The sequence below is a fragment of the Phyllostomus hastatus genome, unplaced genomic scaffold, assembly GCF_019186645.2.
Source record: "Phyllostomus hastatus isolate PE091 unplaced genomic scaffold, TTU_PhHast_1.1 phas_contig_477, whole genome shotgun sequence".
NCBI lineage: Eukaryota > Metazoa > Chordata > Mammalia > Chiroptera > Phyllostomidae > Phyllostomus > Phyllostomus hastatus.
The window spans coordinates 2,706,191-2,731,332 of record NW_025333889.1 but is presented as its reverse complement, the minus strand read 5'-3'; the positions used below and the strand labels follow the sequence as shown (position 1 = coordinate 2,731,332).

General features: G+C 62.5%; 1 protein-coding gene across 9 annotated transcripts in view; it reads left to right on the top strand.

Moving 5' to 3' along the window:
- AGAP1 (ArfGAP with GTPase domain, ankyrin repeat and PH domain 1) overlaps window positions 1–25,142 on the top strand; it is a 333,220-nt gene that overhangs the window by 235,898 nt on the left and 72,180 nt on the right. For 8 of the 9 annotated variants that reach the window (XM_045845687.1, XM_045845686.1, XM_045845689.1 and 5 more), the window contains one exon: window positions 16,232–16,393. The exons of the other annotated variant lie outside the window; for it this stretch is intronic. In XM_045845687.1, the coding sequence (XP_045701643.1) occupies window positions 16,232–16,393 (162 nt within the window). The remainder of the gene's footprint in view (window positions 1–16,231; window positions 16,394–25,142) is intronic. 9 annotated transcript variants of the gene reach the window in all.

The window sequence follows — 25,142 nt, the reverse complement described above, 5'->3', positions numbered from 1 at the left end:
TGAAACAAAGTAGCGTAAAGCAGTCCGATACAATGTAGTGTTTCCGGACGACTGGTTCAGGTGTTGGCTCTGGTGTTCTCTGCTTTCTCCCGCGCGAACGTGGGGGCCCTCAGGGCGCCTCACCGGAATAACAGCAGAGGGGCTCACGCATCTTCCCAGCCCCGCCCACCCGCCCGGGGCTGCAGTGTCCCATCCACCGCCCGTGCGCTCCTGTCCTCGTGGAGGGCCACCCCTCCCGGCTCTGGGCCCCAGCTCTGCCTCCGCAGTTACCCTGTCCCTGCTGTCCCGCTGCAGTCTCTCCAGCTGTGAGGCCGTTCCTCGCAGCAGGCAAGCCGGCCCACTGGGGCGTCTGTCACCCTGCGTCGTGGCCTTCCTTGGTGTCCATCTCCTTCCTGGCTTGCCTTGCAGGCCGCTCTCTGTCCCCACTGGCCCCTCTCTGACCCATGCCGGCCTGTCCCCCACCCAGCACTGAGCAAACACTGCCCTCGCCCACGACCAGACCGGCCACCCCGTCAGTCCTGGAGCCCCGTGGTCCCCTTTGGCATTGACCTCTGAACGACAGCAGACCTGCTAACCATTTCATCCTGCTTGAACTCTCGTGGCTGCCGTGACGACACGTTCTCAGGGGCTTCCTCCTATCTCCGTCCTCTGCTGGACTCGGTCACCGACGTCACTCAGGATGCAGCCTTCTCCCCTCACTGCACGCACTCCTTGGAAGACTCTCAAGTTCATGTGCCAGCCTTGAACCCCGGCTCCTGTGCTGAACTTGGAAGGTTGTTGACAGCTCATGCTCAGTGCACTCAGAGCGGAACTCCAGATTTCATTCTGAAAATCTGTGTTCTCGCCGCCCTCCCCCAACCCCACCCCGCCACGTTCACCCCCACAGCAGCTCAGGCCACGGTTGCTCCGGAGCCACCGCTTCCCCTCACCTTGCAGGACCAGTGCGTGTGGTCGGTGCCCTCCACTCCACCTCCCGGAATACCCACGGGGCTGCCTCTCCCCTCTCCGGTCCCCCAGTCCCCCAGTCCCCCGGCTGCTGTGCCCGCGCGCTCCTGGCTCTCCTCCGGCCTCTCACCCTTGCCTCCCTGAAGGACGCCAGACTCCTCCTGGACGCACGGAGGTCAGTCAGGTGCACGGCTCCCCTGCACGACGCTCTGGCAGCTTCTCCTGCACACGGAGTGTGCTCCTGGTACTTTCTGTCTGGCTGGCGAGGCCCTGCTGGTGTGGCCCCCGCTGTGTCTGGTGCCCCGTCTCCCACCCCCCATCGTGTCCTGCCTCCACGGCTTCAGTCCCCGCTCTGCTCAGCTCCTGCGTGCCCACCCCGTGCCCCGTGGCCCATCGCACCCGCCTCCGCCCAGGCCCCCAGCCTTCCTCCTCTCAGCACTTGATGGAGACCTGGCTTACGCAGCCCACCTGCTCGTCCCCTGCCCAGTCAGAAGGGGGCGCCCTGCCCCCACGTTCTCTCCCATCGCCGGGGTGTTTAGTTGCCCTGCACTCACTGAAACACCCCAAAGAGGACCTGGCCTCGGGGTGGCAAGCGAGGGAGCACGGGGGCCTTTGAAATGAGCCCCAAGGCCCCTGCCAGTTTCTGGGTGGAAATTCTTCGAGTGTCTAAGACTAAGTATCTCTTTAACACGACGCTTTGGGAAGGGGGCTGGAGCCAGGCGGGGAAGGCTAAGAGGAGGACCCTGTGAGGGCTGGGGCTTGAGCCTGCACCCTCGAGCACCCTTGCGGCCTCGGGGAGGACAGTGAAGGCGTGGTGAGGTGACAGAGTTGGCACGGCGGTGTCATCTGATGCGCAGACAGCGGGGGCCGGGCTGGGAGGGAGCGGAGCGGAGCCATCCGAGGCGGCCGCCCGCCTTGTCCGGGGAGTCTGGCGCCTCCTGCAGGCGTGTCCCCGCGGCGCCGCCTTCCGTGACGCTGTTTCTCGTCGGCCTCAGTGCAGCAGAGTGTTGTTTGCTGGGATTTCCAAAGCTTCCTCGACTACAGAAATCTACAATTTTACAGAATTGTTTAGTGTTTTATTTCCTTTGGTCCCTACAGGTTTAGTTGTAAATTTTGAATTTTAAGGTATTTTTTTTTGTTTTGAAAAGTTTATTTTTTATTGTATTTTTTTCTCATGACTATTTACCTCCCCCATACTCTGTTCCACCTCCCCCCACCCCCACAATCACCACACAGGTAATTTTTTTCCGAAGATAAAAGCACCACGCACGGCCCCAGCACAAAACCCCACACGGGGAGAGCAACACCCAAAGACCCGTCAGAAAGATACTGTTTCTCTGACTGGAAAGAACGTTTCAAGTAAGCTGTTGTATTTATAACGTTAACACACCTTGTTTTATAACATCGTGGGTTTTAAACAATATATAGGATTTTCTCTCGTGTTTTTATGCCACTCTTGGGCCAGGAACATGTTCACCTTGCGTTTCTGTGGTGCGCTCAGGGTCTCGGCCCGAGAATCCAATGGCTTAGGAAACGTCAGTCACACCGCCTGCTTGTCGACTCCGAGAACACCGTTTGGTCAGATGCTTCCCAGCCCGCCCTCGCTTCGTAGCGTACGTTTGCAAATACCTGCAGGGAGGGAAAGGCCCACAGGGCTCCAGGATGACGGGCGGCAGGAGGAAAGGAGTAGAAGCTGGGGTGGGGGGCAGTGGTTTTAGAAATGCACGTGTGTGTGTGTGCGTGTGCACGCGCGTGAGAAAGAGAGGGAGGGAGAGCACGGGTGGGTGGGTGTATAGGTAGGTGATGGACGGATAGTTGTGTGGTGGTTGATCGGGGCCTCGCGCAACCCCCCTGCGTGTTTCTCTCGGTCCACGTTTGTGTGGGTCCTGGGTTTTGCGTTCTTAAGCTTGCTGCCACGCACGTATCTCTCACTACATCTTTGCTTTACTATCTGACAGATAAGATTATTAACAAAAAGCGATATTAATATTAATTATGCAATGATACTGAAAATTTTATATCGTGCAGAAACAGATGGTTATTTTAAATGACTTAAAATTTTCCTCTTTTCCGGGAAGAAACATTTACAGATATTTAGTTATAAATGCTATTTTAATTGCTACATTATCTCTGCAGTGGGACTTTAAAATCGTATTACAGTGTCAGGTCAGTGCTCCTGTGTGTATTTCAGAGACTGTTACAGTGGGTTCTTACTGACGGGGGAGCAGTGACGGTCACACTGAAACGCAGCGTGGGGACCTCACGTGACCGATACGTGCATCCTATAGTTCCCGCCCCCGTCGGGTCCCCCACGACAGCCGCTCTCGGCGGCATTCGCTCGACGACCTTAGCAGTTGGTTGTCTTTGTCGCTGAGCACTCTGTTTTTCCCTAGTGTTTGTCCATAAACACTTCCTAGCTGGACTCTGAAATCATAACCGATCCCAGCATTGCTACTTTCGAAGTATTTGCAACATGTAACATCACTAGAAAACACAGTAACTTCGTGGAGCTCAAAATGTTCAGCTGAGTCGTCAGGAGCAGAAAGCCCCACTTCCAGCCAGCCGTGCACCCCCGTTCCCTTCGCGTCCCAATCTGCTCGAGCGCAGGAGGCGGGGCAGGCCTCCGCTGCTCCGAGGGCGCCTCCACGGTCTCTGTCTGGGGGCTGCTGTCCTCGGGCTGCAGAGCGTGCGGGGGAGCCTGGGCCCACAATGGCCAGTCCCTATCTCTGTGCAAGACGCCCCTATGGGGGGGGGGGGGCACGTCAGGCCCCTGTCAATCAGCGGGTCGGGGCAGTGTCAGGCAGACCCGAGGGTCAGGCCCCAAGACGAGATGTGCGAGGCTGCGCACATTCGCCCGGGCCGCGCCCTCTGGACGAATTACCGCCGTGTGAGACCACCTGCGGCCGTCAGGGTCCGGGTTGTCACCTGGGCCAGCACCACGCGCTCCCGCTCGCCTCCCCGCTGGGGGCGCCGGCAGCACGGCCAGCCAGACGGCGAGCAATCCGGTCCCCTTAGTGCACGTTCCTGGACCATTGCTATGTTAAAAAAAAAAACTTTTTTCATTCAAACATTATTCCTTTTTTTCCTTACAGTTGCATTCATTATGCTCTGTGTTTGATTTTTGAAATTCTTTTTTCACTGTCGTTCAAGTCCGGTTGTCTCCGTGTCCCCCCTGCACTCCTTTGAGCGCATCAGTGAGGAGGCGCCGGTGTGACAGGGCTCCGGCGACCGGGCGTGGCGCACGCGTGCGTCTGGAACGCGGCGAGCGTGACGCTGGGGTCGGGGGTGGGGGCGCACGCTCCCCCCCCTCCACTGGCTGCCACCTCCTCCTCCCAGCCGGTGCGCGACCTCGCGGCTCCCGGCCTGAGTTTTCGCAGTAGCACTTCTGCATTTTTTCCTCAGTTATAAAACATTGCGTTTTAGACACACAAAAAAATGCAGAGAAGCATTCTCGCCTTAAAGGCAAACACTCCTGCGCGGAAGTGTTGGTTTCATCGGGGAGGAGGGAGGTGTGGGCTTTTTCCAGCCGTCTGCGTTCCTGTTTATTTCCAAAAGTTGGAGCGTGTGGTAACTGGCTGTCCCTGTGAGCATGTGAGGCTTCTGCTCTGTGGAAACACAGGCCAGAAATCGGAAACGCCCTCCGTGACCAGCGCGAGGGGTCAGTCACGTCAATTCTGGTGAACTCCTGCCAGGGGGTAGCGTGGGGCTGTGAAGGATTGCTGTCCGTGTATTGAGTTGGCCAAAAAAGTCCGTGTGGCTTTTTCTGTAGAATGAGAGGCACATTTTTTCCCCAGTCACTTGATTGACGTGGGTGTTCCGAGTGTGCCGGCCGTCCCCGTGCGGCAGGGGCGTTGACTGTTCTCGGCAACTGTCTCCATTTCGTCGCCATCAACTTCAGCTGGGCCACCGGCCGACCGTGGGGCACCATCCAGTGAGAAATCACCAGCGCGCAACTTCGCAAACTGCTTCTGGCACACTCGATCAGTCACGGCACCTCCCCACACACTGTACTGATTTTTTTCTTTTTTTGCTTTTCGGTTTTTTTCCCTTCCTTGAAATAATAAAGCATATGCTCAAATGTTGAATACTTTCTTCCACCTTCAATATTACAATGGCCACACGAAATTCACCCGTTTTGATAAGTCCTTTATTTAATGTACACTGATAGGACAGCAGTCACAGTCTAACAAAATTGTTTCTAATGAAGATGGTATGAGAGCCATCTTACAGGAAAAACCAAACTTTTTGGCCACTCATGACTTAGAAGATACATCACCGTCGTCGTCATTCTACGAACTGGCTTCAGCATCTCTCTCCCGTGGTCCGGCCCCAGGGCCTTTGCACGTGCCGTGTCCGGAGCCTCCCACCGTGCAGGCAGGATGTGTGCAGCCGCGGCCGCCCGCTCCCCGCTGTCCCTGTGCCCTGCGCCACTCACCGCTTTCTGACACCCGCTGCGCTGTCCACACCGGTCCTATTACCCGTCCTCCCCCAGCAGGACTCCCACTGTCTGAAAGGGTGAGGGCGCTGTCCAGCCCAGGTCTCTGCTCCCACGGCCTGCAGCGGGGTGTGCGTCCTCAGTCTGTGTCTGCCCTCGATGTCCCCTCTGGTCTTACAGGACGGCGTGAAGAGCTGAAGGTCGTTGTAACCTGCCGTGCACTAGCTTGGAGTCCGCACCAGGTGCGCCTGGCCCGTGCAGCCTAGTGAGGTGGTGCTGTTCTTGTTTTTAAGTGAGGAGACTGAGTCTCAGGGAACATGATCATGTGCCCAAGGTCACGTGGCCAGCGAGGATCCGCTGTGTGATGCGTGGAGGGGACCCCATGTGTACCCGTCCGCATACATGTGTATGCGGAGAGTCATGTGACTGGAAGGGGGGGCAAGACCCAGGATTTTACCTGTTTCTCCCTGGTTCTCATTTCAGCAGTGAACCCATGTTCATGAGAAAAAAAAAAAGTTTTGTTTTCAAAACTGAATTCTATAGTAGAACGATCCCAAATTTCCACTTGCACTTGGTGGGGGACAGGTTCGGTTTGAAACTTTATCAAAACAGCGAGAGCAGTGAGCCTTTGTGACGCAAGCAAGTGGCCCTTGACTGGCGGCGACAAGAGCCAAGGGGGTCTTGGAGGCTTAGGAGGCGGGGACAGGCAGCAGTGTAGGAGGGACAGTGTCAGGCCGGGGTGAGACACCCGGGCCCCTGCCCCACTCTGCCCCTCGTCACCCGACGGAGAGCACGGTGGAGGCTCAGGGCGCCCAGCCCCGTCCAGAGCAGCCAGGTGGGCTCTGGCCCGGCTCGGGGTCTTCCCGTGAGCACGCCCGCTGAACGCCCTTCCTGTGCCCGCTTGGCACGTTACGCTTGTACACTCCGTGCTCTTTTCACTGAGATCGGCACATTCTTTTCTTCCATTCTCCCCTCATCTCCCTGAGGTGAGAGCCAGGCCCGCTCAGTGGCCCCAGCCGCACGACCGACCCCCCACCCTCCCCCTGCCCCGGGGGAGCTGAGCTCGCCGCGCTGCCTCTCCCTGGCCCCCGGACGGTCCTGCCCCATCGTCAAGGGCCACCATGCCACAGTCGGATCTGGTTCACGCTGGGTGGAAAGGTCTGGGGGGAAAGGCGGAGACACTGTCACCTGTGGGAAAGTCTGGAGGTGTGGAGCTGGAAACGGCACTTGGAATTCGTGGAAGGAACCGCAGACATGAATCAGGCTGGCACCGAAAATGCCTGAAGCCACTCCGACAGTTCTCGCCGCTCAGAAACAGCGAATGGGGGGTTTGCTGGAGACGTGGGGCATGGGGAGGGCGTCCGGCCGGGGCTGCAGCCCCCGGGCGCCTAGACGAATGTGGAGGAAGGCGGTCTGTCTTCAGGACCTGGGAACGCCACCTCCTGGTGGGCGCTCGGGGTCCCTGTGTCTCTCCCCCCACCCCAGCAAGTGACAGACCCCAGAGACAGCAGCGGGGCCACCCGTGCCGGAGGACGTCACGGAGTGTGTGGGCCGGAGGGTATTCGAGAGAGAATCACGGGTCTCGGAAAGCTGCTGCGGGAACCGGCGAGAGGAGATCTCATTCCTGAGCACGGGGCGGGGGGGGGGGCCGAGTCCGGGCTGGGGAGGTTGGTGGCAGGCGCCTCTTTTAACCTCGCCCCGGGGGACCCCGGGCACACCAGGAAGAATGGTCATGGGGCCCTTTGATGAAGAGCCGGCTGCAGATCCCCCTCCCGGGTGGCTGCCGCTGCTCCCCCGCCGACCCTTCCCTCAGCCCCTGGGCTCTGCTTGGGCGGGGGGGGGCGGGGGGGTGGAGAGAAATGTCCGTGGCTGTGTTTGGGAACGCAGCCTCCTCTCTCCTTTTCTTCCCTGGCGGTTTCCCCAAGGACACGCCGTGACATCCGAGTGAACCGTGTTGACAAAGCCGTGGCTGTGATGAAGACGACGCTGTAAACTCAAAGTGGACCCGACGGGACCGCCACACGCTCGGTCTCCTTGTGTTGTGTTACTTTGGCCGGGACAAAGCCCACACTCCCAGAGAGCCCAGAGAGTCGCAGAGGGGACACGCTAAAACAGGGGTGGCAAAGTGACGTCAGTTCTTCCTTTAAGAGAATGTTGTAGAATCAATGCTGAGTTAATTTTTTTGTCAGCAGTAGATTTAATCTTAGTTCTTTTTTTTAAGGTTTTATTTATTTCTCGAGAAGGAAGGGAGGGAGAGAGAGAGAGAAACATCAATGTGCGGTTGCTGGGGGTCATGGCCTGCAACCCAGGCATGTGCCCTGACTGGGAATCGAACCTGCGACACTTTGGTTCGCAGCCCGCGCTCAATCCACTGAGCTACGCCAGCCAGGGCTGAATCTTAGTTCTTAAGCACCGCCCTCTCGGTCTGGACGGGGCCGACGTGGCCCTGGCCGACGCTCCCGCACGGCTGTCGGGACGGTCCTCCCCGGGGCCCGCTGGGGCAGACGGCCGGGCCGTCCCGCCTGCAGCGCCCGGCAGCCGGTCAGGGGAGCCGAAGTGGTCTGCCGCCTTCTCCAGCCCTGCCTGGCCGCGGGCACGCGCTCCGGCTGGGGGCTGACGTGAGGTGGTCACGGCACGCGGTGGCACCGGGCACTTGGGGGCGGGTTTTCTGAGTGGCCGCTCCATTTTCTCGTCGTCCTGGTTAGATTTCTTGTGGTCTGGGCTGGTTTCTGTCATTTTCGAAAGTGGCTGCAAGTGAGATCAGGATGCGCTGGCCTTGAGATGACAGTTAACCTGGGGGGCAGACTTCCCCTGGGGTTGCCCCCGGCAAATTGGGATCCACGCCCCCCAGGTGTGGAGGTTCGCCCGAGTGTCTCGGGCGGAGCCTTTGGGTCTCCTGGGTGCCGTCCCTAGGAGCCGCTCACGTACGCCAGGACGGAATCGGCACTGTCCACGCACCTCCCACCGCGCCAGCCTGCCGGTCCCCTCGGGTGCGGGGCGGCCAAGAAGAGTAGTACCCTCTCTCCAGGGGCGTCCACCTCACACTGGGATGGGTATCCTCACATTGAGGTGTGGGGGCGTTTTCCTGTGCGTCCACCGGAAACGTGCATGTTGTTAAAAGGTGATGCGGGTGGGAGGCAGGTGCCCGCAGAGCTCACGACGTGAACGTCGCACCTCCGTCCGCAGCCTCACACGCACCGACAGGCCGGCACTGGGACTCGCCCACTGGGTGTGCGCACTGCTCACAGTGTCTGGGGTTTAAACCCGCCACGTCTTTGTTTCCCGAGGCCCTGGAAGACCACCTCCCACCAGCAGGCAGGGGCAGTCCCGCGGCCAGTCTGACGGGACCCGGTGTCTGAGCGTGCCTTTGCACACGCTCCCTTAACGTGCGTTCAGCGTCACGCCCCTGGCGAGGCGCGTCCTCCCCTGCGGCCTGTGTGGTGGCATGCCCCCCGTGGGGCTGCAGGGGTTTCTGCCCGAGTCCCCTGCAGATGGACTGCCAGCGGGACCTGGCGCTTCAGAGCCAGCCCGGGGGGGAGGGAGCCCACCAGCCGCCCCGAGCCCCTGACTGGGGCGATTGTCCTGGCCCAGGTGTGGCAGGAGGGGCGGGGCCGCTGAGGCCTGCGGTGCTCTCTTTCAAGTGGCCCGGCCTTCTGTGTGAGGCACCTGATACCCCGGGGCTGTCCCCCGCTGCTCCCACGGTGGCGTGCCACCCGCTGTCACGGGAGGCCTGGGGACCACAAGGGACCCCTTTCATTCGCAAACCACCTGTCCTGTGGCGTAGGACAGGGTCGTGACATTATGTAGAACCGCAGTTTGATTTCGGGTGCTGTTTTAAATGTGCAGGAGACATTATGATTCATGACTTTGCAAATCGGCATTTGATTTTATTCAGAACACACGACACACCATCGACTTCAAACACAGCAGAAGATGGCATGTGACTTGAGAACTTTTTTGAAAGGAGGTAAACTTTGTCACTTCCTGGGGTAGTAACTTGTTCTCCGAGGTGTCTGGGACTGTGGGGATTACTACTGGTTCACATTATTTAAGCTGGTGTTTAGACGCCATTTAAAAGGCCTGGGTCTCACATACACAGCTGTGGACGTGCCGGCTTCCGTTTGCTCGGCGTTCACAGGCTCGGCCCCAGCTCCCGTCCTTTCCCTTGGGCCGCGGCTCCCGTCTCGGAGCGGCCTCGACCGCAGACACCTTCGTGCCCAGCGCCAGTGCTCCGCGCTTGGTGCCTGCTGGCCAGTGGGCTGCAGAACGGCGCTGAATCCGAGGGGCGCCGGTACCTCAGGGAGACTCCCCCCGGCCAAATGCAGCACTCGGAGCCGAGGGGCGGGCAGCCGCCCCGGCATGGGGGCCGGCGGGACGTCGCTGGGTGGGCCGTCAGCCCGCGTGTGGTCACGGCTGCGGGAGCCCTGGAGCTGGCTGTCACCGGCACCGCCGTGCGTCCACCTTTAACCCCGCCCGGCACATCCGAGGCTGCCCCGCCCTCTTTCGTGGTTCAGCTTCTTCCCTCGCGGTCGTCCTCCTCTTCGTCAGTAACGCGCGGTTCGGAGCCGCAGTTCTGCACGGAGAGTCTCTCTCTCTGACTTTCTGGAGGGTGCTGGTTTTAAAGACCTTGACCACCTTCTGCCGTGGTCTTCAGGGTTCAGGGAGGTGACAGCCTGCCGTGGCCTGCCACCCCCGCCTCGGTTCCCCGCCCTCTGTTCGTGTTTGTCCCCAGCGTTTACCGTTCCTCTGACGTGCGTGTGAGTGTTGCCGATGCCGCCTCGTCAGGGTGTCGCCACGTGGCACGGGCACCGCGCTCTGTGTTTGGTTTCCTGCTGCTGCAGCTCTGGGGGAGGGCGGGCCTGGGAGCGGGTCTGTCTGGTCGGTCGGTGTGTCTGTCTGGCCGTGGGCTGGCACCACGCGGAGCTCATGGTCAAAGGACCGTGCGGCGTGGGGTGTGGATGGCCGGGGTGATGGCCCGTGCACCCTGAGTGAGCGAGCACTGCCGTGGACGGAGGTGGAGGGGAGCAGGTGTGGGCTGTGCGGGTCGAGGACAGGTGTTTCACCTGTGAGGGGACTGAGCTAGGAGATGTCGCCCCACGTCCCACAGCCAGGAGGCCGGGCTGGGGTTTGGAAGTGGCCTCAGGATCCTGCGGCTACGCCGGTTCCTCTCTGTGGGACCCACTGTGTGGCTCTGCCCCCTTCCGTGCCACTCGATGCGACCTCGCTGGGGACAGCGACTCCTGCATCCGGCGGCGGGCAGGGCAGGAGCCTCCAGGCTTCGGGGACCTGGCGGCGCAGACGCTCCCGGCACTGCTGGTGGGCGCGCACAGAGCTTCCGGAAGCCGCTCCGAGCGCGTTTCCGGGGCCCCACAGACGCGCGCCCTCTCGGGCCCCTGCCTTGGAAGCCGTCCTGACGTCGTGATGCACACAGAGGCCCCGACTTCAGAAACTTGGACTTCGTCTACGCAGCGGAGAAACGATTCGGCGAGCCAAGGTGCACTGCACTCATCAGGATGTGAAAATAAGGAAAGTTTTTGTTTCCTGAACCCTCGAGGGGCCAGCGGGATGGTGTGTCCGAGCCCAGTCGCCTCCCGGGTCTCCGGTCCGGGTTTCTGTGGGCCGGGTTTTCTCGAGCCTGGGGACACCACCCACCGCCTCCTTTTCCGAGCCCCGTGGTGTGGGTCGGCGAAGGGCCGGTGTGCCCTCCAGGAGCTGCCCGGGTCCCGTGTTTCTGTCCCTGGAGACGAACAGACCGCACTGGCGCGTTCAGCACCCTGGACAGAGCCCGCCGCAGCCGCACGGAAGACCACCCGCTGGGCCTCGGGTGGGTACCTGGGCCCCTCCTGACTGGTGGCAGAAACAGCCAGGTGACTAAAGACTGCAGATTTACGTCATCAAAGAGGGAGTGTGCGTTAATTAGTTTCTCTGTATTTAACTGAGTTTTTCTCCAGACGCGCCGGGCCTTTCCCCAGCCCGCTCAGCCGGGGGCGCCTCCGTGCGAAGCAGCACCCCCGTCCCGCAGCAGCCAGAGCCCCACACTCCAGTGGGGTGGCTGGCCGGTCGTGTAAAAGGGGATGAGGCTGGAGGGAGGCAGGGACCCCTGAAGGGGTCTCACCCCACCGGACGGTGCTGCTCCCAGGCTCCAGAGCCTGTCGGGGCCCCGGAGGCCGGTCTGTGGTGGGCAGCTCGCACCCGGCAAGGGTGATCCCACAAACAAGCTGGCCTCTGACCCCGGGAGCACCACGCCCCCTCGATTCTCTTCCGAGTTTTCCCGGCACCTTCCCACTCCCCCGTCGCAGGTGCCGCCTCACTGCACCCCTCCCCGCCTGCTCCTCCTTCCCGCCTGCTCCTCCTTCCCGGTGCCCCGAAGCAGAGGACTGGAGCCCGTGGGGCTGGCCGCCGGGCAGCAGGAGAGACGAGGGGCTGCAGGACGCCTGCCGTGGCGGGCGGCCAGGGAAGAGACGGCGGGGTGACGGCGGGGCAGAGACAGCGGTGTGCACTGGGGGAGGGAGAGGGAGGGCGGGAGGAAACTGGGCAGGGGCCGGGCCTGCGCTCAGCTCCACAGGACACGGAGGGGACGGGACCGGCTCCGCCGGGGTCCGCAGCACAGAGCCAGGGGCTGGCAGTGGCCACAGGCCTGGGCAGCCACCTCAGTCCCCTCCGGAGCTCAGCTTTGGGGCTCAAGCCCAGCACATGGCCTTCGGCTTCCATTTCTGAGCGTCCCCAAGCCCCGCCCCCCAACCCTCCAGCGCGACACTGACCCCGCACCGCACTGTACGGTCCAGCCCACTGGCTCCGTCTTCCGTATTCGATTGCGTCGTACCATGCGGCACTGCGGTGGCCACCCTCTAGAGCTCTCCTTTCCAGAAAAGCGGCTTCGTCCAGAGAGAGACTACCTCGCACGACGTGCGGCCCCGCCTGTGTGAGGCAGGCGGCGGCTCGCTCACTCTCAGCGTGCTCACAGAGACGGGCAGCCGTCCCGGAGTCAGTCTGAGGGCCTTCGGCCGCCTCCCAGAGCACCCGCACCCCGGTCAGTGACTGGGACCTGCGCCGGCGTGCGTCCGCGCATCAGGGCTCCGTGTAAGTGCGCCGGGGTCTCCGAAAACCCGCTCCACTCGGCTCGTCTGGAGGGGCGCCCCGCGCGCTCGCTGCCGTGGCCCGGGAGGCAGAGCTGCTGCTCTCTGCGTTCTGTGCCCTCTCCCCTCCCCCCGCCGTGTCCCTTTCATCCCCACTCCTGTGACTCGGCCTGACCCTGTGTTGTCTCTTCCTTCCCCCAGCACCTGTCATCTTCCCCGGTCCCCCACTGCGTCCCCGCTGCCCCTGCCTCTGACACCACGCGCCTCTGCGCCCGCGGCAAAGGGAGCCGGACAATGCGCCGGCTCCGAACGGCCTTCAGAGCCGGGGACCCACGTCGGCCCCCCCCCCCGGCAGCCCCCGTCAAAGGGCCGTGTGAGGGCGAGGGTTTGAACTCCGCTTCACACTCGCCTTCTGACAGCGGCCGGGATGTTGTGATTTCCTCGGGTGGCGGGGGCGGCCCGTGCTTTGTTTACCGGCCCTGGCGCGTCTCTCTGAGCTTCAGAAGGGGCGGGGCGCACCTCCGAGGCCCCCACGAGCGTGCTCTGTGCCGCCTCGTCCCGGAGGGGGCGTGGCGTGGCGGGCCAGCGGCCTCAAAGACTCCGTCTCGGGTTCTCAGGGCCCTAACCCTCGCCCGAGCCCCCGTGCCAGCCCCAACAAACAGCCTTCCTTGTCTTTGATCATCTGAGTTCTTCTAACACCAAAAAAAAAAGGGGGGGTTTGCCGGTGTGTTGTCTCTGACCCTACCAAACGGGCGGGTTGGGGTGTAAATGGGAGGGAGAAAGAGCGTTAATACACCCCCGCCCGCCCTCTCCCCTCTCCCCTCTCCCCTCTCCCCTCTGCCCTCTGCCCTCTGCCCTCTCCCCATTCCCCTCCCGCTTCTGTGTCCGTGCGTTTAAAGTAGTTGGTGTCGTTCACCAGCATGGAGGGGACTCCCAGTCGGCCAGCCGCAGGGACCACGAACAGCTGCTCCCGACAGTGGGTGGCCCCCCGCTGCTGTACTCGGCGTCCCCTCTCCAAGTCAAGGCCCGGGGCTCCCTGAAATACGGGCTGCGAATCTGGGGGCGGCGGGGGGGCGTTGACCTCTGCCCTCCTTGGGGCCTGGGGACGTGCATACGGAGGGCCAGTGGCAGGGGTCACAGGACTCGTGGCAGTCCAGACCGCGGGCGCAGCGGGGCCGGGTCTGTCGGGGAGCCGGGGCTGGGGCGGCAGAAGCCTGTCCGCACCCCTGGTGGCGGCGGCCCCGGCCCTCACTCTCACGGAGGCGCGCCCTGCGCCCCGCAGCAGTTCCTCGGCGGCAGCCCAGCTAATGATCGCCTGGGCCGATCATCAGAGGAGAGTTAATTGTCAGGTTCGACATGGCATCTTGTCAGCAGAGATAAGTTGTCACGGTTTCCACTTGAGCTGAAACTAAATGATTGTGAAATAAGTTATGAGCGTCCTTGGGCCTGCCTGCCGGGATGACGGCCGAGGACCCGTCCCCGCCCGCCCGTCTCGGGCGGGCTGCCCGAGATTTATGCGCGCCGAGTGTTATTTTATCCCGCCGGTCACGCCTGTCAGCCCCCCGGCTGAGGAGTGAGGCTGCCTCTCGGACCCATGCCTCACGCCCCGAGCCCGCGGAGGCCGCGGGCTGTCGCCGTGATTGCCCGGGTTGTGTGTTCTGGGGGCTGTGCGTCGAGCATTGACACCCGATTGGGAGGAACTAATGGCCGGCGCTGAGCGGGCGGGACGGCGGCGGCCCGGCCCACCCGGCGCGGCCCGGGACTCGGCAGCGCCGTCCGCACGGCGTTAGATGTGGAGTAATGAGGCGCTTGCTCTTCTGATGCGGCCTGCCTGCCTTCTTCCTCTCCGCCGCGCCCCTCCTGCAGCGGCTCCTGCGGCCGCCAGTCGCCGCCTGTCACGGTGCCCGGCAACCGACACAGAATAAAGCGCGTTTTTTGCAGGCAGTCGGGAGGCGCGGGGGTGTTGCCAGCTGGCGCTCACTTAGGTGTCCGAGCGCGGCCGGGCCATCAGGGCCCCTTCACCTTGGGGGACACCTTGTCGGGCAGCGGGGTTCTTGGCAGCGGCCGGCACAGCGTGGAAGCCTCGTGCGTCTCGACCACCCGCATTTAAACAGAGGCGTGTCCGCTGCTCTTGGCAGCGCGTTCTGAAGACCTGCACGCCGGGGGCACTAATATCCTGGGGCCAGGCTCAGGTACCTGGTTCTCTAGAAACCGTGGGCCCCTCCACGGGGGTCCCTGACCACTCCGGCCTCCCGCCTGGGCCTCCCTGACCCGGCGGTGCTCTGCCCCTCCTTGACCTCTGCCATAATGTGGCTCTGCGACCACCTCCTCTGGGCCATGCTTGCAGTTGGTGCTGCTGGCCACAGCCTTCCCCCCGGACCCGGCATGCGGAGTGTCCTCTGGGTGGACAAGTGCTTTGGTGGCAGCTGCCTGTCCTCGCCCCACCGTCCACGCGCCCCCTTGGCCTGCCCACTGTCGCCACCAATTCTGAGCAGTCACCACGCAGCTAACTGCCCTTCCTACAGCAACAAACTTGGAACCCACCCCCTCCAGGACCACAGCCAGGAGCAGTGGCCAGATGGGGGGCGCCTCTCGGGGGCTCCCGCCCTGGGCTCTGCCGACCACAGCTTCCATGCGTGCATGAAACCTCCCAGGGCCTCCCGCCAGAGGGGGCGTGGTGAGCCGCGGGGGGGTTGCTGCTGAGACCGACTCCTCCCCAACGGGCTGGACCACTGGTGGTGCTGGGGGGCACTGGTGGCCTTTCCTCCGAGTGTGTGGGATACTCGGGGCTCTGGTGGACTCTCCCCACCTTGCAGACTCGGGCGAGGGATCTCTGGCCCGCGCACACCTGGGAAGCTGCGTCTTTGGGCACGTTCGGAAACGTGTATCTGAAAAGATACCTTAAGTTGTGGTTCCTTTTTCTTGATGCGTGACAAAATTGTCTAGTACTCCACAGAGTGAATGTATTTAAAACTCAGTTTGCATTCAAGTATGTTTAGATTTGAAATGATGTCATCTTCTGCCCAAAACCGTTTCCCCTGGTAACAGCCGGCGCCTCCCAGTGGCTGCAAACCCCTCCCCCTCCGCCTCTCCCATCCTCGCGGCCCAGCCTCCCGAGGTCCCCGCTCGTCAAACCCACTGGGGTGTTTCTCTGTTGGGGCCAACTCGTCACCACCAGTGGTCTTATCTCAGAGGTCCCCTTCTTAGCGAGGCCTGCCCTGACCACCGGTCGGAAATGGCAGTCCCCACCCCGGCACCTCCCCCCACTTCCAGACCCCTTTTCGCCCCCGTCCTCTCCGGACACCCACCGCCTGCTGAGGACGTCTGTGCTCTCAGCAGCTTTCAGATCCGCGGCGCAGCATGGCAAACCATGTGTGTGTCACGTGCACGGGCGCATTCTGTGCACTCTCGCTGCGCTAGCTCTGTGGCACGTTGCAACTTAGCGGTTGCGTCACTAGACGTTTGCGCCTGTCCAGCAGCTCAGCTTCCTTCAGTGCTGGTCGCCCCGGCCTCCTGTCCCGTGGTCCCACGCTGCCCTCTGTGTTGTATTACATAGACACATACATACATACACACGTATATATAGTATATAGTATTTAACTATCGTGTGGGCGCCCCGGGCCTCCCGTCCCGCGGTGTCGTGTGTCACGCGTCGTGAGACGCACGTGCCGTCCCGGCGGTGGGCGTCTGCGGGGCCGGGCGTGACCGTGGAGGGCCGGGCTCCCGGTGTCCGGGCAGCGTGCTAACCCGCTCTGTTTTGCTCTCCGCCCGGCAGACACGGGGCTGGGCGACTCGCTGTGCTCCAGCCCGAGCATCTCCAGCACCACCAGCCCCAAGCTCGACCCGCCCCCCTCCCCCCACGCCAACAGAAAGAAGCACCGGAGGAAGAAAAGCACCAGCAACTTCAAAGCCGACGGTCTGTCGGGCACCGCTGAAGGTAAGGGCTCTGGGGGGCGTTGCGGTGAGTCGGGGTTTCCAAATCTGTGACGTCACACGCCCCGAGAACCACAGGTGCGCGGTGACGGGGTTGCTGCAGGGGCGCCCCGTTCCCACGGTGGCCCCCGGGGCCGTCTCCTCTCCGACTGGGCTCGAGGCCGCCTGCCGAAGGGGTGGCCACCCGGCGGAGGTGGTGCTGGTGTCCCCTCACGTGACCGTCAGCTCCCACGCCCGCTGAGGGTGCCGCCAGGTCCGTCCCTGGCGCAGACGCGCCTCTCCCGGTCCAGAGGTCTCCCCTCCCGGCGGCAGACCTGGTTCCGACCCGACGCCCTCCCCTCGGAGCCCGTCTCTCTGTGGTGGTGCCACGCACGGCCCCGGGGTCACGGCCCGCGTCCCGTCCCCCCTGACGTGGCGCGCCCTCGGTTTTCATTCTCTGTGCCGTCGGGCGTGGTCCTCCCGAAGCGTCCTTCTGGGGGACTCGCGGTGGTTCCTTTCCACAGACGCGTGTGGGGCACACGCGTGTACACGCCATTCCATTAGACAGGTCGTGCTGCTGCAGTTTTCGAGAGTAAGTTCAAGACATGCTTCGGAGGAAAACTGGAACCCCCGACCTTGCTGAGGGGCGTCGGCTGCTCTACGTGGGGCTCCCAGTGGAGGGAGGCTGTGCCGGCCACACCCCGCCCGGGCCCACCTTTGCCGCTGCGGTGCTGTGCTCTGTTTCCGCCACGCTCGCTTCCTCGTGTGGCCGTTCGCAGCGGGGCGGCACTGGGAGCGCTGGCGGTGTGGCAGGAAGGGGCCCGTCCCCTCCTGCGGCCCGGGGGAGCCCGCCTGCTGACCCACAGCACGCACAGGAGCAGGGGGAGGGCGGGGTTCCCAGCGGTGCGCTGGATGTGCCATTCACCCCAGTTCTGTGCGTCGGGCCGCAGCTTTGCTGCGGGGTGAAGAGGAGACCCAGGGTCGGGGTGCTGGGCAGCCTGCGGGGGCTCTCATGGCGGCCGAGCGGAGGAGCATCTGGAAGCTCTGCTCCGCCCGCGCCCCCCCCCCCCCGTTTCCTCGCCGTGTTGCCGCCCACAGGAAGGCCCCCTGCTAACATGGTCAGCCAGTCAAGTCTGGTTTCCTCCCGTTACCGTCAGCGAGGGCGATTCTGACCTTATCGGAGGTGAAACCGAGGATTGTGGGTCAGCGTGCCCACCGAGATGCCGCCGCGCTGCCCCCTGGAGGGGGGTTTGGCCACAGGTGCTGTGCACTGGTGAGACTCCTTCAAACACCTGTCTGCAGCGAGCGCCGGCCACGCCCACCCGACGCTGCTCCGGGCGAAGTCGGGAAGCAGCATGGCCTCTCACCAGAGAGGGTCCCACGTGCCCCGCATGCCCCAGGGGGAGAGGAAGACAGCTTTAGGGGAAAGCCTTGACCCACTTCACACGTAAACGTCTTTACTGGGTGTCTTGCGTGTGTCCACCCAGTGATTCTTCTCCAAAGCGCCGCTGGGCAGAGACTGACCGTCAGGTCTGCCCGTAACCACACCACCCGGTCCTCCCCCCTTTCCGTGCTCCCGCCCGCCTCCTGACGCAGCGGCACTGTGTGAGCGGGACGCAGCCTCCGCCTGCACCGGGGGCGGCGGCGCGTTCCGCTGGGCGGCTGGGGCAAACCGCCCTGCCGGCCAGCCGGCGGGGAGCTCGCAGCAGGGGTGAGCAGTGACCGCACGCACGCACTTGTCGGACGCCCCTGCTGCGTCTGAGCCGCTTCCCGAGGTCCCGGGGCTGCGCAGCGGCGGGCTTCGGACAGGAGCCCACGACGAGGCTGGGACAGAGGATGCGGCGTGAACAGAGGGGCTCCCAGGCGCCCCGGAAAAACCCACATGGGTCGTGCGCACGGGGTCTCAAGCGCAGGTCGGGAGCGACGGTCTGCGCATTCAGAAGTTCACGGCCCGCGGTCAGGGGGAAGCCGACCTCCCCTCCCAGCTGAGATACGGGGGCCTTGTCTCCGTGACGCCCGCGGCCCTGGCGTCGCTCCCGCAGCCGAGAAGACCCCGAGTCCTCTCTAAAGAGACAGTGTGTCGCCTCTCCCCAGGAAAAGTTACCCGCCGAACTCCGAATGGGTCCCCTGCCTGAGACAAGCTGTATTTCTTCCCTTCTACAGCATGCTTTTCTCCCCGCCCCCCCCCCATTCTAACACCTCTGAGGTCCTAATGCATCCGTACAACTGCGGTCGTTTGAGAGTCAGTGATATTTTTTAAGTCTCAGCAACTCTGAACTTACAGCGCACTGCGTAAACCGTGGAAATTTCAGCGTTCTGTTCTTGAGATCAAACCTGGCTGTGCTTCATTTTTAGAGGCTCCTGCTTAATCCTAATCTGAGAAAACGTCCCTGTTTCTCTTTCCTGCGGGGCACCGTCCCCGCCAGTGTTGTCTGCTGCCTGAGCTCATGCTGGAGAGTCTCAATTGCAGATATAAAATGTTTTACAAGATGTCATAAAGTAGTTGAGTTTTATGGTTTTTGACATACCCTGTTGGAACAGACGCCTGGATTTAATTCCCTTTGGAGTATAAAAAAAAATAAAATTCCACTGAAAGTCAGGTCTCTGGGGAAAATGCAGCGTCCCCCAAAGTGGGTCTCTGAGGGCATTCAACCACAGGCGCGTCTGCAGAGCCGTGGGTGCTACTGGAGTTACGGCCCCAGGGGTATGCCGGGACCTGAGGTCAAGAGCTGTGCTCTTCAGGCAGGGACACGTCCAGCCGGTGTGACCTGGAGGGAGAGGGAGCCCAGGGGAGACATCCTAACCTCATTGTCCTTCCCCCCGCGCCCCCCCGCCTCTGGTCTCCTGCCTGCCCCACGCCGGGGCCAAGCGCAACCAGAAGCCGGAGGGAAGGAGCATGCCCGTGCTGGCTGCACTCGTCGGTGTCCGGGGCGGGGCAGGCAAGGGGAGACCAGCCGGAGAGCTGGGACTAATCCTATACCAGATGGTGGGCAGCGCTGCCACCAAGTTTATGCAGGAAGAGCATTTTCTATTTACAACTTTTTAAAAAAAATTTATTTACTTCTTCTTAGAGGGGGAGGGAGAGAGGAAGAGGGGGAGAGAAACCCTGATGTGTGAGAGAGACATGAATTGGTTGCCTCTCACAGACCCCCAACTGGGGACCGGGCCTGCAGGGCAGGCACACACCCCCACCAGGAACTGATCCGGTGACCCCTCGGTCCGCAGGTCAGCGTTCTGTCCACTGAGCCCCACCGGCCAGGGCTGTTTACACTGGTAAATGGATGGGATGGGTCTGGTAGACCGCAGGAGCAGATACTGAGACGGAAGAATTTCTCTATAAGTATTTTGGGTCCCGGCGTGGCACGTGGGGGGCTCGTGTGTGCGCTGGGTCACACGAGAGATGTTGCCTGGTCACGCCTGCCCCGGGCTCCTCCGTCACTATCGGTGTGACTTCGGGAGGTGACAGTGTGAGGTAATGCAGCCCCCTCCTTAAGGAAGCGAGGGCAGCGGGCTCGCTGGCTGACCGTGGTGTCCTCTGTCATTAAAGCAGACGTGCCGGGAAAGGTGGCCGGGTGCCCCGTTGTCCCCAGGCTGAGACCAGAGGGGCTGCCTTTGGATGGCTGGGTGGGGCCTCCCCGAGGGTCCCCAGCGTGCGCTGTCCTCACCGGGCACTTGGTCCCCATCTGCCTGCCGGGAGCCTCCCTGAGCTGCAGGTCTCTGCTTCATCCCGGGACGCGTGTGAGGTGTTCAAAGGCCGTGGCCCTTGCTGCAGTGTCATGTGACTCGGTGGTGTCCGTGTACGAGAGACCAGGCCCCTCGGCACTGAGTCCGACCCGGAGAGGGACTGCTTCTCAGCCAACGCCCTGCAGCCTCAGCCCGAAAAGTGGGGAGGCGGCGTGAAGCTTCCGAGCAAGCAAAACAACCCCTCAGGCGTCCCCCTGAGCACACCGCTGGGGGTGCTGGCTGTTAAAACAGTCAGCGCTAGGCTCAGACTCGATTTGCTCAGAAGTGTTAAATACGCTCAAGAAAACGTTGTGTGGTCAGCTCTGGACGCCGTGCTCCGTGGCGACCGGAGACCATCAGCAGCACATTCAGGCGTGGGCACTCGGGGCGGCGGTGGGGCCGCAGCCCGGGCCTCCGAGGGAACCTCTGAGGGAGCCGCCCGGAGAGCAGAGTCACGGCAGGGGACGGGGCGCGGAGGCGCTGGCCGTGTTGGAGGGCGGCGAGTCCTGGCCTGTCCTGCACGGTCCTGTTGGGTGTCACTGGGGCCGGGGGGCGGAAGCCCCAGGGGGACAGACGACTATTCCCACGCTGAAAAGACACCTCCTGAGTGCCGGGGGGCTGCCCAGAGGGGCAGGGGCTCCTTCGGCCCTGCAGCGGGCGCAGCACTGGCTGGGCCATCATCACTGTGGGCCTGGGGTTCTGGAAGGAACCTGTTCGTGGCCGCACGTGAGCCGAAGGGTGCATGCCCGCAGAGCCCTCGGGCGGCGGGGCCCGGCGGGTCTGCGATGACGTGCCACCTCGTGGCGCTGTCTTCGAACGGAGATGTTTTCTCGGCACCTTGGCGCCCGGCGCCCAGCGGCCAGGTCGTGGTTGCCGGGACGAACAGCGGTCTCCGCAGCCCGGGCTGTGGCCCTGCGCCTGGCGGCTCTCGTTAGCCCCGCAACGTTCACGCGAGTCGGCGTCGAGTGCTCATTTCCCTGCTTCCCCGGTGACGAGGGGGAGGTGGGGAGAGGTTAAGTGGCTTCCTTGTTCGGGGTCAGGTTGCCGGTAGGTGCCGGAACTGTCTCTTGATTCTCTGCCTCACACTCCCTCCACCAGGCGGAGAGCGCGTCTTTGAGGTGTGCGCCGCGGCCTTTGAACCTCGGAGCGGGCCGGCGGCGGCTTCCTTGATGTTTCTCAGGTTCCGCGCGAAGACGCAGACTTGCATGCGGCTCGCCGCGCCCGCGAGCTGTGCGGCACAGGTCTGCCCGTTCAGACGCCGGCCCGTCCGGGCTCACCCGGTCTGCGCACACCCGAGGGCGTGCAGCAGGCCCGCAGTGTCGTGTTTCTCCGCTCGGGCCCGAGGTGCTTTGTTCCACGGGCCTGGGGAGGACTTGCTTTATCTTGCTCGGCACCAGCAGTCCCCCGGCTGCTCGTCGTGGGTCTTCACAGAGCCATCCTCTGCCGGGTCCTGCGTGGGCCTTGAAATGTTCTCTCACAGAGGGGAAGTCTCCAACGGGCCTCTCTCCGTTACGGCGGAAAAGGAATCATCCGTCATCAGCGCTGCGCCCGCTGAGCAGTCCGAGGTGAGGCCCCGCGCCTGTTTACAAATTTCATTAACTGCGAGTCGCAGAGGTCGGCCCGGACGGGGCCTGCTCTGCTCTGTCAAAGGCGAGCCCGCGAGGGAGAGTCGTGCTCTTCTTTCATCAGGTATCAAGCAGCTGGCTCAGAGGAAGCGCGGTGTGTTGGGCTCCGTGGGAGACGCCAGAGAGAAAGCTCGGTGCCTGTGGGCGCCCGGGGCCCCCGGAGCCCGGAGATGAGACGGGCACAGGAAGGCGCCCCCGGGCCTGGGGGCAGAGCGCTGAAAAGGCGGGGGAAGTTCAGAAGCAGGACGCGCGGCGTCGAGCTGTCCGAGCTCGGGGAAGCCGACCTGCGGGGCACGTGGTTTTGTCCTCTGCAGAGTTAGGGCACGCTGGTTGCCGCCGTCGCTAAGGAAACGCTGCAGGAAGCATCACGTTCTCACTGAATGCCGTCTGTTTACGACAACTTGAAACACTGCTGGTGGCGGCAGAACTAGTTGCAAACTCAATTTTCGTTTTCACTTCGGTACTGAGGAACAAATGTTGCTACTCTAGATTTTTTAATTAATGGGTTGACGGTTTGGAAGGCATTCTGGGGAGATGCCAAAGAATTGTGCGTTAGGCACTGCACAGTTTCATTTTTCCCCATTTATGTTCTGATGCTTATTGCGAGAAATCGACTCACGGGCCCACAGTTGGGCTGTGACACTGGGGTGTGTGTGTGGTCCGCCGTGCAGTATGGGGCCCTGCTGGGTGACTTGGGGAGTTTGCACATCATGAAAGGGAGGGCAGTTCGTTGCTTTGCTATTGAAGTGTTGTCACCACGGTGTCCTATCTTTGCTCTCCCTTGGGAGCCCGGGCACACACTGGTCACTCCGTGCTCGGGGCCCAGGACATGCCTTGGTAGTTTATTAATTTTATATTGTTTGGAGGTATGGCTGGAGGGGGGAGAGGGGAGATTTATGAGAGCTCTGAAGATGCCACTTCCAGGCAGCCCTCTTGGGTTTCCCCCTCCAGATACTTGGACACGTATCCGCATGACAGCTCCCCTGAGTAACAGGAGGAGAAATGAGAAGTCTCCATAATCGACTCCATTAAAAACCCCACAGCCCAGAGCAACTTTTGATAACAATTAAGGACATCTTAATTGAACTTCCTTGTTATTAAACTCATTGCTTAGCACGCCTGACTAAGCAAGCTCAGCAGCTGACTACAGTGAGTGTGAAAACCCAGGAGTCGGAGCATTTTCCTGGAGGAGGAACCGGACAGGCCGGAACGTGGACTCCGGTCGGGGCGCGCAGGGAGGCCTGCCCGCGCTCTCTGCCCTGGAGCTGCCATTCCGGGGCCCCCTGTGTTCCGACGGGCTTGCCCACGGCCCGAAAACTGGGCCGTTTTTCCAAAGAGCGTTCCCTGGCTGTGACGCCAGCCCCCGTGAGAAGGGACTTGCTGAAACGGAGCGGGACTGGGTCTACTCCAGACACTGGCATCGCAGATGGGGCACCGTCGACTCAAAAGCCGTCCCTTGGGGCAGAGTCCGGCCAGCACGCGCACACGGACCCTTTGTGGGAGTCAGCAGGTCGGGAGTAAACCAAGACCGGTCGACCACAGAAGGAGAGGCCGGAACAGAGGGCTCCCATCGTGGCAAACTGACAACAAGAAAAGGGTTTTCAGTACTTTTTTTTTTTCAAGTCCCGCACAAACTGAAGAGCTAGGTTCAGTTCCGTGACAGCGCATTGGCCACCTACTGCAGGCCAAGCGCTCCGCCTGGGGGAGGGCGGGGCGGTGACCGGGCAGCCACCCCGGCTGGCTGTGTGGGGAGCCCGAGGCACCCCCGCTCCTGCAGTACGAAGGGTGGCTGTGTCGTGGGTCTCGTTCTGAGCTGCCCGGGAACTCCAGGGTCGCCTGGGGAGACTCCTGAGGGAATGGGGCGAACAGCCTCCCCGCCTCCTGCCACCCAGCGGGGTGGGCTCACCTTGGGAAAAGGCAGGCCAATGTGGGGGCTCCTTTTGGAAAGTGCCCACAGGCCAAGGACCTGAATGCCCTTCCGGTTCCCTGCACTTAAAGGTGCATCGTCGGCCCCGGGGCTTGGTCGGCGGGCAGCTCACCAACGCCGGCATCCGCGCCAGAACTCAGCACAGTGCGGGGTCCCCTGGCAACCTGGGCTTGGAATTCCACCTCGTGGGAGACCCCCCCGTCGGCTGACTTTGGGGATTCCAGGATAATCTCTCAAGATCATTTTCTTGACGTTCTCCAAACGTTGCAGCTGTCAGGCACTTTAGATGTCGCTTATGTCGGGGGTGCAGTTGAGACCCAGCGTGGCGGGCTCTGCCCTGACCCAGGTCCCAGAGCCCGGAGAGGCGGGGCCCGTCCCGCGCAGCTGGCGCGCTCCGTACCGCTCTAGTTGCTTGTGTGCTGCTTCTACCTTTGCCTTGCTGCCTGTGTTTTAGCACAGTCAGCCCGGGATGCAAATTGAAACTCACGTTCAGGGGGAAAACGAGATGACGTCGTCTTCCCCGGAGCACTGGAGGCTGGGCGTCCAGGGCTGAGGAGCTGGCCCGCGTGGTTTCCTGTGCAGACGCCTCGTCGCGTGCATCACAGCCTTGCCTCAGTGCGTGCACAGAGCCGGGCAGCCAGAGAGGGGGTGCGTCCTCCGCTTCCCCGGCCACAGACTGTGTCCTGAGGGCCCCACCCCGGTCTTCTCCCCTGTCCCTAGTCACCACCAAACACCATCCCACTGAGTTAGGGCTTGGGCAGGTGAGGTGGGGGGACACAGCCTTTCCGCCCAGAAGGCCTTGCAGCTGTCTGCTCCACTCTGAGATCCCACGGGCCCGCCCCATGGGGGAGGACGATGAAGAGGCTGTTTCACGGACTTGGTCTCGCAAGTCAAAAACCGCACTCATGAGTCGTGGCCACTGTCCTGGCACTGCCCCCTCCCCAGGGTCTCCCCCCTCTTGTAAGAGTTCGTCATCAAGCATGGAGGGAGGGAGCTTGACGGGGTGCAGGCCCTCACACCTGTTACCTCTCTGTGACCTTCCAGCAACCTGGTCGTGCTGACAGGTGGGTAGTGTTATCTCCACGTTGCCCAGGAGAAACCAGGGTTAGTGCGGTAACCCAACGTGCTGGCCGTCGGCAGGTGAGTGCAGGTTCCGGGGCTGTGTCAGGCGTCTGCGACTCAGACTCTGCGCCTCTCGCTACCGCCTGTGGCGTCGCCCTGGCGAGGGCTCGGGACCCGCCTGCGCAGGGGGGCCTCCCAGGGCCCTGACCCTGGCCCACGGCTGCCTCTCCCAGCATTATTAGCCTGGGGACCTGGAAGCAGGAACACCTTCGCCCGCTTTGATCTCCGTCCCCGCCCTCGGGGACCCTGTTGTGACGTGGCCTCTGTGCGAAGAGTATTCTCTCTCCTCCCGTGCACCTGTGTGCACGCACGCGCATGCGCTCTGGCACACTCCAGCGACAGGCGGGCGGCCCCGCCTCAGCCCCCCTGCGGACGGT